The following is an 18,261-nucleotide window of genomic DNA, read 5'->3' as shown; positions in this document are numbered from 1 at the left end:
GTTACTCACCAGCAGCCTTGCTTTGCCAAGGCTCTGCCCAAAGACCGTGGAGCTTTTATTAGCTCTTCGGGGAAAGTTCCCTGGCCCAACCCCAAGTGAATGAGTTTTCTGTGGAATCCACATGCCATGTGGAAGATGGGGGCTGGGCAATTACCTGTGTCTGGTAAATACCAAATTATTTACAGACCAAATTTGGTAGCTTCTGAAATGAACCAAACTGTGTAGTTACATCATGAAAAATGGCAAGAAATATACGGAATTTTTATCAACTGAACTAAACAGAGTTTGAAAAAATCACTGTGGGGGAGGAGGTCCCTCATTTTGCCAATGATTATTCCAGTTTGTGCTTAAATAAGGTGAGACTCCCTAATGTCCCACTTAGGCCCCACCATGTAAGGTCCATAAAGGAATTGTTTTTTGCTATATAGAGATGGAGGTCTCACTGTATCACCCATTGGAGTGCAATGGGGAGGTATAGCTCACTGCAGCCTTAAACTCCTGGGCTCAAGCCATCCTCTTGCCTCAGCCTCCGGAGAAGCTGGGACTACAGGCTGGAGCAACCATGCCCTGCTAATTTTTTTTCTTATTAGTTTTCTTTTGTTTTTGTTTTAAGACAGGATCTCGCTCAGTTGCCTGAGCACAACTGAGTGCAGTAGTATCATCACAGCTCACTGCAACCTCAAACTTTTAGGCTCAGTTGATCCTCCTGAGTAGCTGGACTACAAGCATGCCACCACCCCCACCTAATTTTTCTTTTCTTTTTTTTTTTTTTTTTTAGAGACAAGTCTTGCTCAGGCTGGACTCAAAATCCTGGCGTCAAGCAATCTTCCCACTTCTGCCTCCCAAAGTGCTAGGATTGCAGGTGTGAGCCACGGTGCCTGGCCTCTTATTTTTTCTAGAGACAAGTTCTCCCTATATTGCACAGGTTGGTCTCTTGGACTCAAGGGAACCTCCGACTCAGCATCCCCGGTAGCCTGGGTTACAGGCGTGAACTATGGACTTTTTTATTTACTTTTACCTCTCTCTCCTCCCCTACCCTCCCCATACCCACATCTCCTTGTCTTCATGCATATGCTTTATAAAAGAGGTTTTGATCTTTCTGACCAGGTAAGTTGTAATTGTCTATTGAGATAAATGTGTAAATTACATAAAAACCTAAAGAAAATAATGATTGTCTGCAAATCCACTGCCCAGAATTTATTATGGTTGCCCTTCTGGCACACATCTTTCTAATCTTTCATGTTCTCTCTAATTTTTTTAGTATCATGAACACTTCTATGACCCTTGTGTGTAAATTGTTCCTGGTTTATTACCTTAAAATAGATCCTAGAAAGGAATTACTGATTCAAAAAGCTTATGGCCATGGTTGAGGATCTTAATTCATCTTGCCAAATCACATACAGGAAAGACCCCTAATTTCCACACCGGCAGCAGGGACTTCTTGTTTGAGATCCCCCCGGATTACAAAAGGTCAGAACTGTTTTCTTTATTGAAATGTATCCTGCATTTACCCTGACCTGCAACAAGCTGTGTCTCCTCTGGGTTTGGGGTAGGGCAGGGAGGGGACAGCTGCAGGTCCAGCTCCTCAGGGCCACCTGATCTCTCAAACCCTCCCAGCTAGGCCACTGCACAGGAAGGCAGCCCCCTGTTCCGGGGGCATCAAGGTGCCTGGGTTTGGTTAGGGCTGAGGCTTGGGACCGGGTGTGGATTACAAATCACTTCACTGCAAGGATGCCCCCCAGATAGAACAGGGGCAAGGCTGAGATTCGATTTCCTTTACAAGGGCCTTTGTCCCCCCAGAGCCTCCCTTCTCTGGGAATTGGAGGGGAGACAACTTTTTGGTCAGTTAGTGAGAACAGCAGGGACTCCCATCGCCTCCCACATCCTCAGTCAAAGGATGAGCTTCCCACAGCCAGAGAATCCACCTGTGCCCTCCCTTACCTGAGCCCTCCTGGGCCTGCCCTCGACCAGTGCCCCTCCCCTGAGGCGTGGCCCCAGGATCTAGGACTGGCAGGGTAGCAGGAGCCACAGGCCAACCCGCTCCTTCCCTCCTTGCCCCTGCCCTGGCTCCTGCCCACGGTGCCAGGACTGCAGCCACCCGGGAAAGCTCCTCACTGTCTGTGCTCAGGCAGGCAGCACAGGACAGCACCGTGGCCACAGGTGGCCGCACAGATAGCGCAGGACGCAGGGCGCCAGACACTTGTAGCCTCGGGACACCCCCAGCCACAACATCAAATTCTGAGATTCCTGCCCTGTTTCCAGCCTCACTGCGCATGTGATCTCCGAGTGCTCCCAGTAGCTTGATACCCCTGACTCCTGTCCGTGCCTCTTAGAGACACCTCCCCGATGTCACCAGGTGCCCTTCAAAAGTCTTGGGATTCTAAGGGGCAATTCAGCCCTCGTGGACTCGCCCAGTGAAGAGAACGAGCTGGCTCTGCTGTGGAACTTGGAACAGACGTCTGGGAGGCTTTGCTGAGCCCGGGAGAGAGGCGTCTCCCTCTCGGTCCAGTCAGGTCGGGCAGAGACTTCAAGCTTTGGGGTATGTTGATTCTCCATTCTCCACGCGAGATGACAGTAAAGATCCTTCCTACCCAGGCCAAGGCTTCACTGGCCAGGGCAGCTGTGCTTGGGCCAAAGCAGCAGGGTCCTGCCCTCTGCAGGGAGCGATCAGGGAGGGAGAGGCCCACAGCCTGGGATTGGAAGTGCCAGGGGCTTAGAAACAGGAGTCCTGGGCTGGGTCCCAGCTCTCTTGCTGTCTCTCCAAGCTTGAGTCCTTCACCTGAAAAACTGGCATCATCATGCCCACCTCAGGAGCTGTTGAGTAAAATTATCCAGTGGACTTGAAGCATCTAGGACTTGTGGAAATGTACGTCAGCAAATGTGAGTTCCCTCGCTTTCTGGCCCCGAGTTCTCAGGGGAGCCCACAATCCATCAGCCAGTACTCAGGGAGCACAGATGACATGTGCAGAGAAGATGGGTGGCAACTCTCCGGTCTCAGGTTTTCCAGGCCTGGGCATGGGGTCCAGGAAGCAGCTCTGGTGTCAGAAGGAGACAGAGCTGTGGGGCATACTCCACCCCTCCTGCCGCTGCCTCCGAATGAGGGGAAGAAGCAGAGATGGGATCCGTTCACTAGTTAGACCCTGGCTTCTCTCTGTGGTGACATGGACAGCAGAGGGGGTTAGCTGGGCAGCAAATGTTGCAAAAGCAAAGAAGAAACTTCCAGGCCTTTGCCTTCCCAAATCACCCTGACTTGAGATCATTGCAGAAGCAACAGATGCAAAGAGAAGAATACTCGGGATCCTGGGACTGGGGAGCTGGGCTCAGTGTTCCTTCCACCCAGGGGACATGCATAACATTCTGAAGATCCACTAACTGGCCCAGTGGTGGTTGGAGGCTAGAGGTTGGCCTGGGACATGGTGGGATTCGAAGCATAGGTGACCTCAGGGGGTCTCCTTGGGCAGAGACCTCCCAGGGGGAGAGGCTTCCTCCTCTCCAGTCATAGCTCAACACTAACAGTTACAGTGACGTGGGCTTGTGTATGACACTTTACCAAGCACTCTCCTCTAGGTGTTGGCAGCAGCATTCCTCACAACCACGCTGGGGTTAAATGTTGCAACCCCCATTTTACAGAGGAGGAAATTGAGCCTTGGAGAAGTTAAGTCTCTTGTCCCAGGTCTCTTAGCTCCTAAGTGACAGTACTGTGACTCTCAACCAGCCTTCTCTCCTCCAACCAGCAGGCAGTCAGTTCACAGCCATTTGGAAAAGCACTCAGGTCAGGCCAGGGGAGGGCAGCTCTGCTCCCACCTCTGTGGAGCTTTCTGTGTGTGCAGCGGTCTCTGTCTGCGGGTCTGACCCCATCTCTCTCCTGTTATCGCAGGTGCTGAGGGACCCCCAGACTACTCCCATGGATTTGTGATCAGCGTGGGCCACTCTCCCAGGAGACCTGGTCTGGGTGAGTCCCTTCACCAGGCTGGGGCAGGACTCTGCCCTCACCTCTCCGTTTCCCTGGCTCCATCTGAGCTCCCCTCGACTGGTCTCCTTGCAAACTGCCAGGGCTCCTGAAGGACACCCCTTCCCTCCCGGAGTCCATCCTGCTGTCAGCGCTTCACTCCCAATGGGTGATGGCAGCTATTGGTGTTTTGTCCACTTTACACATTTGCTTTTTAAAAATAACAATAGTTAGGCCGGGCGCGGTGGCTCACGCCTGTAATCCTAGCACTCTGGGAGGCCGAGGTGGGTGGATCGTTTGAGCTCAGGAGTTCGAGACCAGCCTGAGCAATGAGCGAGACCCCACCTCTACTAAAAATAGAAAGAAATTATATGGACAGCTAAAAATATATATAGAAAAAATTAGCCGGGCATGGTGGCGCATGCCTGTAGTCTCAGCTACTCGGGAGGCTGAGACAGGAGGATCGCTTGAGCTCAGGAGTTTGAGGTTGCTGTGAGCTAGGCTGACGCCACGGCACTCACTCTAGCCTGGGCAACAGAGTGAGACTCTGTCTCAAAAAAAAAAAAAAAAGAGTGAGACCCCATCTCTACTAAAAATAGAAAGAAATTAGGCCGGGCGCGGTGGCTCACGCCTGTAATCCTAGCACTCTGGGAGGCCGAGGTGGGCGGATCGTTTGAGCTCAGGAGTTCGAGACCAGCCTGAGCAAGAGCGAGACCCCATCTCTACTAAAAATAGAAAGAAATTATATGGACAGCTAAAAAATTATATGGACAACTAAAATATGCATATACAAAAAATTAGCCGGGCATGGTGGCGCATGCCTGTAGTCCCAGCTACTCGGGAGGCTGAGGCAGTACGATTGCTTCAGCCCAGGAGTTTGAGGTTGCTGTGAGCTAGGCTGACGCCACGGCACTCACTCTAGCCCGGGCAACAGAGTGAGACTCTGTCTCAAAAAAAAAAATAATAATAACAATAGTTATACATGCTTCTTTTTTTTTTTTTTTTTTTTTTTTGACAGAGTCTCGCTTTGTTGCCCAGGCTAGAGTGAGTGCCGTGGCGTCAGCCTAGCTCACAGCAACCTCAAACTCCTGGGCTGAAGCAATCCTACTGCCTCAGCCTCCCGAGTAGCTGGGACTACAGGCATGAGCCACCATGCCCAGCTAATTTTTTCTATATATTTTTAGTTGTCCAGCTAATTTCTTTCTATTTTTAGTAGAGACGGGGTCTCACTGTTGCTCAGGCTGGTCTCAAACTCCTGACCTCGAGCGATCCACCCACTTCGGCCTCCCAGAGTGCTAGGATTACAGGCGTGAGCCACCGTGCCTGGCCTATACATGCTTTTTTAAAAGAAAATCATACCATACAGAAATACACAATGTGGAAAGTGCAAGTCCTCTGTTATGGGCATTATTGTATGCGCCCACCCTCCATGCTAGTTCTAACAATCCCCCCCCAAATCCTATGAGCCAGGTAACAGTATTATCCCGCTTTTACAGATGGGAAACCTGAATAACCGAAAGTTTTGTTTTGTTTCGTAACTGTGTGGTCCTCCATCCCAGGCTAGGAAGTGGCAGAGCCAGGTGCTTTGACATCTGCCAGAGCACCATTAAGTGTTTAGCTCAACAACCTAAACTTGTCTCTCTAAGAAGAATTCTTAACCAAAAGGCAGAAATTTTGTTTGGAAAATAGTATTAAATATTTCCTTCTTCAGATACATTGATCAAAAGTATATTTGTACCATGTATGCAGTTAGATAGGTGTATACGTAGATTTCCACATTATCTGCAGCTGGACTTTTGTTCTCAGCATAGACTAGATCAGCGGTCCCCAACCTGTTTGGCACCAGGGACTGGCTTCCTGGAAGAAAATCCTTCCATGGAGGGAGGGTGGTCTTGGGATGATCCAAGAGCACCACATTCATTGTGCAGTCAAACCTCACTACCAGTGCCAATCTGCACTCGCAGCTGCTCCCCAGCGCCAGCACCACCGCCCAGCTCCACCCAGGTCATCAGGCACCAGACTCTCCCCAGGAGCGCGCAACCTAGATCCCTCCCGTGAGCAGACCACGGTAGGGTTGGTGCTCCCAGGAGAATCCAGTGCCACCGCCGATGATCTGACAGCAGGCAGAGCCCTCACGGTGATGCCAGCTCTGTAGAGCAGCCACATACCCAGATGAAGCCCAGCTCGCTTGCCTGCTGCCTACTTCCTGCCCAGCGGCCTGGTGCCCAACAGGACACGGACCAGCACCGGTCCGCAGGGACCGCAGAACTAGATCATGGCTTATGTCTTAATTGCTCACTCTCCACAGACAACCCAACTGAGCCCGCCATGGTCTTGGGAAGCACCTGGGGTCGGGTGGTCAAGTCCGGGACAATGGGCAGTAGTTGGTTTGAGGGATGGGTGTGGGCGCCAAGGTCCCTAAACACTGCGCTCTCCTCCCTAAGTCCCCAGCTGGAAGCATGTGGCTCCCACACCTCTCCCGCAAGGCGCTGACCATATTCCTGCTGGCAGACACCTGCCTCCTGCTCTTTCTGGTCTCCCAGCCAGGGCCATCGTCCCCATCAGGCAGCGAGGAGCGAGTGCACGTGCTGGTGCTGTCCTCGTGGCGCTCGGGCTCGTCCTTCCTGGGCCAGCTCTTCAGCCAGCACCCTGATGTCTTCTATCTGATGGAGCCCGCTTGGCATGTGTGGGTCGCCCTGTCTAGGAACAGCGCTTCGACCCTACACATGGCTGTGCGCGACATGGTGCGCTCCGTCTTCCTGTGCGACATGGACGTGTTCAACGCCTACATGCCCTGGCGCCTCAGCCACAACCTCTCCGACCTCTTCCAGTGGGAGGTGAGCCGCGCGCTGTGCTCGCCGCCCGCCTGCAGCGCCTTCCCCCGCGGCGCCATCAGCAGCCAGGCCGTGTGCAAGCAGCTCTGCGCGCACCGGCCCTTCAGCCTGGCGCAGGAGGCCTGCCGCTCCTACAGCCACGTGGTGCTCAAGGAGGTGCGCTTCTTCAACCTGCAGGTGCTCTACCCGCTGCTCCGCGACCCCGCGCTCAACCTGCGCATCGTGCACCTGGTGCGCGACCCGCGGGCCGTGCTGCACTCCCGCGAGCAGACGGTCAAGGCTCTGGCGCGAGACAACGGCATCGTGCTGGGCACCAACGGCACGTGGGTGGAGGCCGACCCCGGCCTGCGGGTGGTGCGCGAGGTGTGCCGCAGCCACGTGCGCATCGCCGAGGCTGCCATGCTCAAGCCGCCGCCCTTCCTGCGTGGCCGCTACCGCCTGGTGCGCTTCGAGGACTTGGCGCGGGAGCCGCTGGCCAAGATCCGTGCGCTCTACGCCTTCGCTGGCCTGAGCCTCACGCCGCAGCTCGAGGCCTGGATCCACAACATCACGCACGGTACTGGGCCTGGCGCGCGCAGTGAAGCCTTCCAGACCTCGTCTAGGAACGCGCTCAACGTCTCCCAGGCCTGGCGCCACAAGCTGCCCTTCTCCAAAATCCGCCGCGTGCAGGAGCTGTGTGCCGGGGCGCTGCAGCTGCTGGGCTACCGGCCACTGTTCTCTGAGGACGAGCAGCGCGACCTGGCCCTGGATCTGGTGCTGCCACGCGGCCGGAGCAGCTTCAGCTGGGCGTCCTCCACCGCGCGCCGCGCTCCGTAGCAGAGGCCCCAGTTGTGGCGATCGCCACGCACCGGAGGCACGTTCACCGTGGAGAGTGGGCCAGGGGAACCCGGACGCATGTCCCTACTAGGGGCCGGGAGTGCGGGGTCCTCCCCTGAAGTAGGAAACGACTGAGTCCTCAAACTCCGTTTCTTTCTCTCCTAGCTCTTGTCTTTGGCGTGAGTCCTCTGTAGGAGCTGAGTTCTTATTACCAGGCGCACTCTCCATGGAAAGTGACCCTCGTCCCCACTTCCTCTGGGCAAAGGGAATAAGTTCTATTAAATTAAGTTAAATTTGGCCTAAAATTGCCTCGTATATAGTGAACTGTAACCTCATTTATTAGTAAACAAATTTCAACCTAACCTGAGTTTATATTCTTGTAACAAGGAGTCTGCTCCAGCTGTAGCAGCCGGCTTTCAGCCAACCACAGGCTGCAACCTGATCAGACCACGCCCCTATAAGCATACAGCGGAGCTGTACCCAATCAAGCTGTCTCTGTGTGTCACTGCTGTGTATATCAATACCGCCTGCCCACATTGTTGGTGGAGCACACTGAACCTTTACTAGTTCAAGATACTGCCCAACTCATGAATTTTTTCTATACTCAAATAAATTCTGCTACATTGAATTTGTTTCCCTTTCTTTCCCCTTAACTCTCTCCTCCGATAGGATACATTCTGCATCACGTGAGAGGGGGGCCCCAGCCCTGACCTGTCTCCTGGATGAAGAAGGGTCAGATTTTCCCATTTTCTTTACTTTAGGGAACAGCAGGCAGAATCATGGCCAGGGACACGGCTGGGGGATACAGGAGGCTGTAAATTCTGGGCGCAGAGCTTGTCATCCTGGATGAGCCAGAAGGGAGGCAGTGGGGAGGAAACGTCGGGGGAGACAGGGCTGAGGAGGGCAGGGCAGCAAGCCGGGCACAGCAGGTGCCAGAGCTGGAGGTTGGCAGCGTGATTGCTGTCTGGAAGACAGATGGGGCCGGTCATGGGGTGAATGTAGGTAGGCAGGCTCTCCAGGAGGTTGGAAGAGGAAAGGCTCTGGGCTGCTTCTGTCTTCCTTGGGACTTCCTGGCCAGGCCCTGGAGGAGAGCAGAGTGAGATTCCTGCCTACAGGCCACACCACCTGGCTCTGGCCACAGAGGGGCTCATGGAAGGGGTGCTGGATGTGCACAGGGCTTAGTCCTGAGCTCAGGAAATGGGAGCCAAGAGGTACTCGGTACATGTTTAAAAGAAAAGCTCACAGAACCTCTGGGAAGGACAAGGAAGCAGATCTGAGGCCACACAAGTCAATGCAATTACACTGGGACACAGAACTGGTCTCGGACTGAGATGGTGGCCACCAGAACATCTGATCTTTTTCCCTCTGAAATGAGGGAGCTGCCTTAACAATCAGTTGCCATCAGTTGCCAGGAGGGATGCTGGTGGCCACTAGCTTCAGACTCTCAGCCTGGATGTGGCCTTAGATTGGTGGGACCTGGATTGGGGGCCCACATTCTCACTGCCAAGCAAGCGGGGCCAGGGAGATTTGGCATTTTCTACTTTACTTGGAGGGAGTAGATGTACATTGGCTTTTGAAGCTAAAGCCCATTGGAAAATCCTTCCAGCTTTAGAAGCTTCAGTCCCTATAAATCCCAGATCTGTCCCTGTTGATGATAACATAAGAAAGGTATTTAAAAGCACAGATTTATTATTGGGTACTCAATGGCTTAGAAAGTGTCTCAGTCTGTGTGGGCCTCTGTAAATGCCTTTGGCTAGGTAACTTATAAGCAATAGAATTTTATTTCCAACAGGTCCATAGAGACTGGGAAGTCCAAGATCAAGGCACCAGCGGAGTCCTATCAGGGCCGGCTTCCTCACACATGGTGCCCTCTGTGTCCTCCCATGGCAGAAGGGGTGACGCAGCTCTCTGGGGCCTTTTTATAAGGTCACTGATCCCATTCTTGAGGGCTGCACCCTCATATCTACTCATCTGCCAAAGGATCCACCTCCCAACGCCTAAATATGTTAGGATTTCAACATATGAATTTGGAGGATAGAGAGACGCAAATATTCAGACTGTAGCAGAAAGGCTCAGGTCACATGTACAGGCTAGGATTCCAACTCACATCTTTGACTTCAGTGCCCATAGTCCTAACAAGTAAACCACACTGGGGATGAAGATGGACTGTGGCAAAGAATCCCACCGCAGGCTTGGAAGTCCACATCATTTGGCCCTGACAATGACATAGATATTGGGAGTCAGGGAGCTCTCTTGGCAATGGGCCACAAACATCTCAAGGACCACAACATGAGGGGTGTCGTGGGCAGTTGGCTGGGGCATTGGGCCCCTGCTGCTGGCCTCTTTCCTCCCTGCATTCCCTACAGCCCCCACCCACACCCTGCCTTGTCCTGGGCACTAGGGGTAAAAGCAACCTGTAGTCACTGCCTGGAAGGAGTCCACTGCCAAGCGGGGGAGTCAGCCTGGGAACAGGATGAGCAAGAAGCTCATGATGTCAGAAGGTATGAACGGAGAGATACTGATGCCTAGTGGGGTCAAGGAAGGCTTGGATGGGCTCAGAGCCCACCTGACAGTGACATCCCACAAGTCACATCCGCCCCTGCTTGGGTCATGGATTGTATCAAGGGTTGGGATTAACAGCCTCTCTGTGTACACGTCCTTTGCTCTATGACTCATCCATTCTCCCCTGACTCCCAAGGCGCCAGGACACAGATAAACTGACTCCCAGATTTGCTCCCTGCACATGCAGCACTCCAGGAAAGCCTCAGGTGAGCCCGCATCAGGTTTCAGGACAAAGACAGAGGGTGGCCTGGCTGACTGGGGACAGTAAAGCCAAGGCTGGTGACTCAGGGAGGCAGATACTTGTGTTGCTGATCACAAATGCCTGGTCAGTGTTACGATGAAGTCACAACATGGAGGTTTTATCACTGAGGACTGTCTAACGCTGCAATGGGGCAGAGACCTGTGCGTTGGTGTGGGAATAGCTGTACTGAGGCTACCATAATGGCTGCCGTATCCATGCTTTTTGCTCTATGACTACAGCTGGTGTAGCCTCATTTCCCCGCCTCTGAATCTGGGGTGGTCCTGACTTGCATTGGCTGGTAGAATGTGCCACAAGTCCCAGGGTGCCAGGTTCGTGCCTGAGCCTTGTAGAGGAGGCAAAACTTCACCTGTAGATATCTTGGGCTTTCAGCTGGGGCTCTGCTATGGTTTGAATGTGTCCCCCAAAGTTCACCTGTTGGAAACTTGATCCCCAGTGCAACAGTGTTGGAAGGTGGGGCCTGTTGAGGTGTGATTAGGCCATGAGGACTCTGCCCTCACGAAGGGATGAATGCCGTTACTGCAGGAGTGGATTGGTTATCGGGGGAGTGGTGCCCTATGGGTGAACTAGCTCAGCCTCTTTCTGTCTCTCTCACCCTCTCTTTGCCCTTCCACCATGTGCTGCCTTCGGCCACGCTGGGACGCAGCAAGAAAGCCCTTGCCAGATGCTGGCTCCTGGACCGTGGGCTTCCCAGCCTCCAGAACTGTGAGCCGATACATTTCTGTTCATTATAAATTACCCAGTCTGTGGTGTTATGTCATGGCAGCGCAAGGCACACTAAGACAGGCTCTGTAACAAAAGGATTCACTAGAGAAACAGTTTATTAATGCATGCAGCACACATCATGTGAGAGAGACCTCAACACAAGTAACTCGAAGCGTTAGCTTAGAACTCCAGAATGTACAGCATCTTCAAAAAGAAAAATAAACTGGTAGAGAAATGAAAAGACCAAGGGAAGCAGTTATAGGGTTCCAAAGGCAGGAAACTGTGGGGAGGTAAATATATGCGAGGAAACTAATGGAGTGAGGTTTGCTAGGTGCCTTCTCTGGGGGAGAAGAGTTTAGACTTTTGTCCAGTAAAGAAGAATTTATATCCTGCCTTTATTCAGAAAAGTGGGGAGGTAACCAGAGGTTTTTCTGTGTTTCCTGCTTCTTAATTGCCTTCAGCTGTAAATAATTTTATGTCAGAGGCACATTTTGAGAAGACGTGTTCTGCTTCCCTCACCCTGAAGAGAACCCACATCAATGATGCCCCAGCACGGCCCCTCACCTGTACAGGATTAAATCAGTCGTTTTCATGTTTTGCGTAACTAAAGGGTGACAAATGTCATTTGCTGGTGTTGTAATCTGCACTTCTTTAATTTCTGGGGCAGCTGAGCATCTTTTCCTACTCATTCATCAACCGCATTCCTTTTTCTTTGTTCAAGGCCTTTGCTCATTTTTCTGTGGAGTTCCTGGTCCCTCTCTTGATTATGCTGTGTCATTTGTGTTGCAAATACTTTCTCCTAGTCTGTCATCTGTTTTTAACCTATATAGTGGTGCTTTTCCCTAAAGCTTCTTTTAAAAAGCAGCTTTAGGGCCAGGCGTGGTGGCTCACGCCTGTAATCCCATCACTCTGGGAGGCCAAGGCGGAAGGATTGTTTGAGCTTGGGAGTTCGAAACCAAGCCTGAGCAAGAGCGAGACCCCGTCTCTACTAAAAATAGAAATTATTGGATAGAAATTATTGGGACAACTAAAAATATATATAGAAAAAATTAGCCAGGCATGGTGGTGCATGCCTGTAGTCCCAGCTACTCGGGAGGCTGAGGCAGGAGGATCGCTTGAGGCCAGGAGTTTGAGGTTGCTGTGAGCTAGGCTGACACCATGGCACTCTAGCCTGGGCAACAGAGTGAGACTCTGTCTCAAAAAAAAAGCAGCTTTATTGAGATATAATTGATATCCAATATCAACACATATTAACATATTAACTGCCATGAGAGTTGTATTAATATTTAATTCACTCTAGTTTTGACCCCGGGACCGCATGAAGCTTATAGAAAATCTTACTTGTTGATGTTCTCATTGTTAGAATTAATATTGACAACCTAATTCTAAAAACATGGATCAAATGAATAGAAGTTTATAAATTTTGTTTTTCTATCTACATTAACCTTTAAATTACAGTCAAAGTTTTTATTGCATTTTCATAATAAAACACTGTGGCCCCAAGGAAAAGTTTCGGACTTTTTTGTGTTGCAGCCAATGTGTTAAAAGTGTAGAACGTGGTTAGTTTAAACATATGGACATACCTGTGAAATCGAATTGCCACCTCACTGCAATCAGTTCCCAAAATCTCACCACAATGTATCATACTGTTGAACGTGAATTCTTATCCTCCGGCTTCTGGATTTTGTGTCTTGTTCCAAAGACTTTGTTCTTCTCAAGATTACAAAAGTCGTCTTCACATTTGCTTCCAATGCTTTAGTAGTTAGTGTTTCACATTTGAATCTATAATCTGGTGGAATCAACGTTGCTGACCAGCGTGAGGTGGGCTCGGGTCTCTATTTTTTCAGGCAGTCAGTTCTCCCAGCGCCCTCTACTGAATGATCTCGAACACACTCAATCTAGCAGGGGCTGGAGTCTGTTCCTCCCCTAATCGCCTCTGTGCACCAGTGGATGGGCTATCTCTTTGGGACAAAGGTTATGACCCCTCTGCTAAAGTCAATGGGGTTAGCCCCCTCCCCTCACAAGTTAAATGACTTGGATTTAAGCATCACCTTCTCCCAGTGATTCTTTCACGATACAGACACGTCCTCACAGAGCAACTCCTTATTCTGTGAATGACTCTTCAGAGCATGTTCCTCCAAAACTAGAGCAAAAGCCTTGCTGCAGTGGAACGGATTGGCCAACGACACACTTGAACTCCACTCACTCATTCAGCACACCTTGTGGTTCAGCACCAGGTTGTTATAGGTGCTGGGGCTAGAGCAGGAACAATACTGACAAAAAGACAAAACCTTGTCCTTCTGGAACTTGTATTCTGACAGACAGTGAATGATAAATTTAATAAGCAGCTACACTATGCAGACTATTAGAACGTGCCAAGGATTCGAGTGGGCAAGGAGCAGGTGGATTAGCAATGTGTGTGTTGGGGTGTGAGTTGTGATGTTTAATGGGGTGTAGGGTAGGTCTCAATGAGAAAGTGACATTTGAACAAAGTCTTAGAGGAGGTGAGGGCATTAAGGGTAGCTATGGGGAACTAATACAAAAGTCCTAAGGAGGAGAGAGGGATCTGGCATGGTGGCAGAACAGCAGGGGGCCAGGGTGTGTTGTGATGGGCTGAAGGCAGAGCAGTAGAAGATACGGTCAGAAGGTCAGAGGGAGGGGATCAGACCACGTAGGGCCTCAGAGGCCTTGGTGAGGACTTTGGCTTTTCCTTGGAATAGAAGGGCGGGTGTCCAAGCCACTCTTGCTCTATTGCCTCCTTAGGTGAATAAACATAGATATAAATATAATGTCATATATATGTGTAATATGTCAGACACCAGAAATAACAGAACAAGTACCCAGTTAAATAATTATTTTGTTATAATTTTACTGTTTTTGTTAATATCCTGAATGAATATGTAGTTACTTTTGCAAAGTACTTGAACTTGATTTAAATTTAATCAATCCATCCTCTTCCTCAATATAGATTTCCCCCTCCACTTTACATTTCTGGGATTCAATCTGTTGCTGTTCATTTATTTTCACTACTTTATGGTATTTTGTTGAAGATTATACCACAGTTTTAAGTATTCATTCTTGTCTTGAAGGACACTTGGCTTGTTTTCGGTTACTTTCTATTACAGCGCTACTGGAACAGTCTTGTATATATCACTTGGTACAAACTCTATGGATGTTCACCTGGGGGTGGGATAGCTGGATCGCCAGCATCTTCATTCAGCATTATTCCAAAATAATTATATCAATTTATGCCTCCAGAATTCCAGCTGCTCTACGACAGTAATAATGAGCATTCTCAGACTTTATAATTTTTTGCTACTTGGTGGTTAACAAATGATAACTTGCTGTGACTTCATTTTTGTGTTTCACTGATTAATAATGAGGGTAAGCATTTTTTCCTATTTTTTTGTTTTTTGGCCATTTGTGTTTTCTCTTTGATTAAGTACCTACGCAAATCTTTGGTCATTCTCTGAGAGATTTTTAGGAGTGCTTTATATATTTGCCATATTGCACTTTTGTCAGTCACATGTATTGCAAATATTTTCTCCTAGTTTGTGGCTTGTGTCTTTACTTTCTTTCTGGTAACTCTTAAATAACACAAGATCTTATATTAAGTGACACTTATCAGTCCTTTCCATTATGCTCTGCTGTTTGTATCTAGCTTAAGAATTATTTTACTATTCTGAATATAAAGATATTCTACACTGTCTTCTAAAATTTTACAGTTGTGCATCTCACTGTATGTGAAAAAAGTGAGGTTGGGGAATGGGTTTCCAGAAACAAAAATTATACCTAGTTTTTGTTCATTTTCTATTTGTTTCTAACTGTCTTCCAGATTTATGATTCCTGGAGTTTGTATTGCGTTTTGTTTTTTTCCCATTGCAAGAAGAAATAGGCTTCATCACAATCAATAAATTTTGAACTTTCTAACCATTTTGTCTGTAGGTTGAAAGTAATTTCATTATTCTTCCTAAGGACACTCTTCTTTCTGTTTTAATCTAGATGGGGGCGCTGCTAGGACTACTGCACAGAAGTTAGTCCAACACTCCTGGTCAATTCCGCTATTTCTTGTATTGCATGTTTCTCTTTCTTGGTCATCACTCTTTCGAGTTTGCTGGAGTACATCCTCATCTTCCTCAGAAAGGGCACATGAAACATATTTTTTCTGAGTCCTGTAAGTCTAAATGTCTTTTTTTTTTAACCTCTCAATCATAATTGGACTGAGGTAGAATTTAAAAATCCAAATACTCTTTCCTAAAGTGTTACATAACTGATTCCTTCCTACATAGCCCAAAAATAATTGGTTTGTTCCACTTCTAGTAGACTCTGCTAATCTGGAAAATGTGCCAAAAAGACAGGATTGCTAAAAGTAATGATATTTTTTTACCTTTTTTATACTTGCTGTTTCTATATTAGGTAAGTTTCTTGGTTGACGCAAAAAATCAATTGTAGTATTAAGGAACTGGCATGAGAAAGTTTCCAAAAGAAAGAATTCAAGAGAGAACTCTAAAAAACAAACTTGCTAATGTTTCTCGAATTAAAAGGAAAATATTATGTAATTTGCACACAAGCATTTTTAATTGAAAATAAGTTAGGCTTTCAAAAAATCATTTTCCCTTCAAATATTGAAGGTATTAGTGCATTGCTGTCCAGCCTCCTTCAGTTGGCTGCTGAACCATCTCATTCTTTTCCTTTGTAGGTGACCTGTAGTTTCTCTCTGGAAGTGTTCTAGGGATTAGGGAGTTCTTCTTTGTACTTATTTCTTTTCTTTTCTTTTCTTTTCCTTCCTTCCTTCCTTTCCTTTCTTTCTTTTTCTTTCATTTTTTTTTTTTCACTTCCAGGGCCAGCCTTGAATAGTCAACAGACCACAATTAAGAAAAAAGCCTGTCAGCATTAATCACTCTGTCACATGCCCAAAGAGTCCTATAGAAAATGCTAGAAAATATGTGTAAATCACATTAGACCTTTTAATTTCAACTACTATCACAAAATGTTTCCACATCAATGACTTGCTAAATATCTGAGCCATCTTTAAAGTCTTTTGTTCTTTTTATTCCTAAGTCAAAAAATGACACAGATTCAAAAGTTATGTGTACAGAAGTGGAAAGCCAAGATGAATGTTACATTTGACAGTGTTTAAAATGACATTTCAGATACTCCGACTAACCTTAACAGAAATTGTAGTAAGCTATTGGTCATTTTTAAAACAGTTTTTAAAAGATGTGATTTATATACCATAAAATTCATGTGTGTTAAGTGTACAGGTCAATGGTTTTTCATAAGTGTTCAGGGTTGTGCAGCCATCACCACAGTCCAGTTTTAAAACATTTCCATCACCCCAGAGAGATCCCCAATGCCAGTTTGCAGTCACTCCTCATCCTCACCTCCAACCCAGGCAACCTTAATCTCCTTTCTGCCTCTAAAGATCTGCCTTTTCCAGACATTTCATGTAAGTGAAATAATACAATATGTAGTTGTTTGTGTCTGGCTTATTTTACTTAATGTTTTCAATTTTTTAAAATTAAGATATAATTACATATCATAAAATTCAGCATTTTAAACTATGTTTTTTATTCTTGGTTAAGAAATTACACAAGCATGGATTTTTTTTCCTCATTCATTCTCTTTTTTTTTTTTTTTTTTTGAGACAGAGTCTCACTCTGTTGCCCAGGCTAGAGTGAGTGCCGTGGCGTCAGCCTAGCTCACAGCAACCTCAAACTCCTGAGCTCAAGTGATCCTCCTGTCTCAGCCTCCCGAGTAGCTGGGACTACAGGCATGCGCCACCATGCCCGGCTAATTTTTTCTATATATATTTTTAGCTGTCCATATAATTTCTTTCTATTTTTAGTAGAGGTGGGGTCTCGCTCTTGCTCAGGCTGGTCTCGAACTCCTGAGCTCAAACGATCCGCCCACCTCGGCCTCCCAGAGTGCTAGGATTACAGGCGTGAGCCACCGCGCCCGGCCGCTCATTCTCTTAAGCACTTGATGAGCACTTGGTTTTTCTCCAGGTCTGTATCATTGGTATTTTTAAAATTTCTTTCTTGCTCTTTTTCTCTGTTATTGTTTCCTGAAATGCCTATTAGTTAGACAGTCCTCTATTTTTCCATTTTGTATTTGGCTCTAAAGTTCATTTCCTCAACTTTACTTTTAGATTCATCCATTACATTGTAGAAGCTGGAGGTTTTTATTTTTAATTTCTAAGAGCTCTTTCTTATTCTCTGTTCATTTTTCATAGCATCATGTTTTGGTTTTATGAATATAGCATCTTCTTGAGACCCTTTGGGTATGCTATGTAAGAAAAATTATTTGTCTTCTGTTTCCCAAATTTTCTGTTTCTTCCGGGGTCAGCTGGAATATCTGTCCAGCCTGTTCTACTTGTGGGTGGGGCAGGGGATGGAGGAAGAGAGGAGGAACTGGCAAAGCTGCTCTGCTCCATAGCTCCAGTCTCAGTAGATCCCTGTGTGTCCCGCCTCCCTTCTTATCCCCCTCCCAGCCTCTGGAGGGTTCCTCCTCCTTCCTGCCTTCCTTCTGGGTTATGGCTCCCTTCTCCAAAACATGGTGTAAAGGTCAACCACTAGGCTGTGGAAACAACACCTAGGTTCAAATTCCTACTTAGCCACCCATTAACTTTGTGATCTTAGCCAAATTACTTTATCTCTTTTAAATATCGATTTCACGTGTGAAATGGGAATAAAAACAATCACTGAGTTGTTTGGGTTCCTAAGATAATGCATAGCTAGCATTTGGTTTGGTGACACATAGTAAAAGTTTCAACTAATATTGACTATTATTCAACAAGAGCCTCTCCATCCACTGGGCACGGTGGCTCACGCCTGTAATCCTAACATCCCGGGAGGCCGAGATGGGCAGATCTCTTGAGGCCAGGAGTTTGAGACCAGCCTGAGCAAGAGGGAGACCGCATCTCTACAAAAAAATAGAAAAATAGCTGGCACTATATGCCTGTAGTCCCAGCTCCTTGGGAGGCTGAAGCAGGAAGATTGCTTGAGCCCAGGAGTTTGAGGTTGCAGTGAGCTGCGATTGCCCACTCTACTCTAGCCCGGGCAACAGAGCGACATTCTGTCTTGCGGGTTGGTGGTGGGGGGAGCCTCTCCATTTCCTGGAACTTTGTGGAAATC

General features: G+C 48.0%; 1 protein-coding gene across 1 annotated transcript; it reads left to right on the top strand.

The window, feature by feature from the left end:
• The first annotated feature begins 6,345 nt into the window (after positions 1–6,345).
• LOC138373817 (carbohydrate sulfotransferase 6-like) lies at positions 6,346–7,599 on the top strand. The gene has a single exon (XM_069456416.1). The coding sequence runs from the start codon at positions 6,346–6,348 to the stop codon at positions 7,597–7,599; it is 1,254 nt and encodes a 417-aa protein (XP_069312517.1).
• Positions 7,600–18,261: the final 10,662 nt, after the last annotated feature.

The sequence above is a fragment of the Eulemur rufifrons genome, chromosome 23 (assembly GCF_041146395.1).
Source record: "Eulemur rufifrons isolate Redbay chromosome 23, OSU_ERuf_1, whole genome shotgun sequence".
NCBI classification, from domain to species: Eukaryota; Metazoa; Chordata; class Mammalia; order Primates; family Lemuridae; genus Eulemur; species Eulemur rufifrons.
This window is presented reverse-complemented; position numbering and strand designations above follow the sequence as displayed.

Coding starts and splice junctions, on each gene's coding strand:
- LOC138373817 (XM_069456416.1), top strand. CDS start 6,346: ATGGGTGTGGGCGCCAAGGTCCCTAAACACTGCGCTCTCCTCCCTAAG.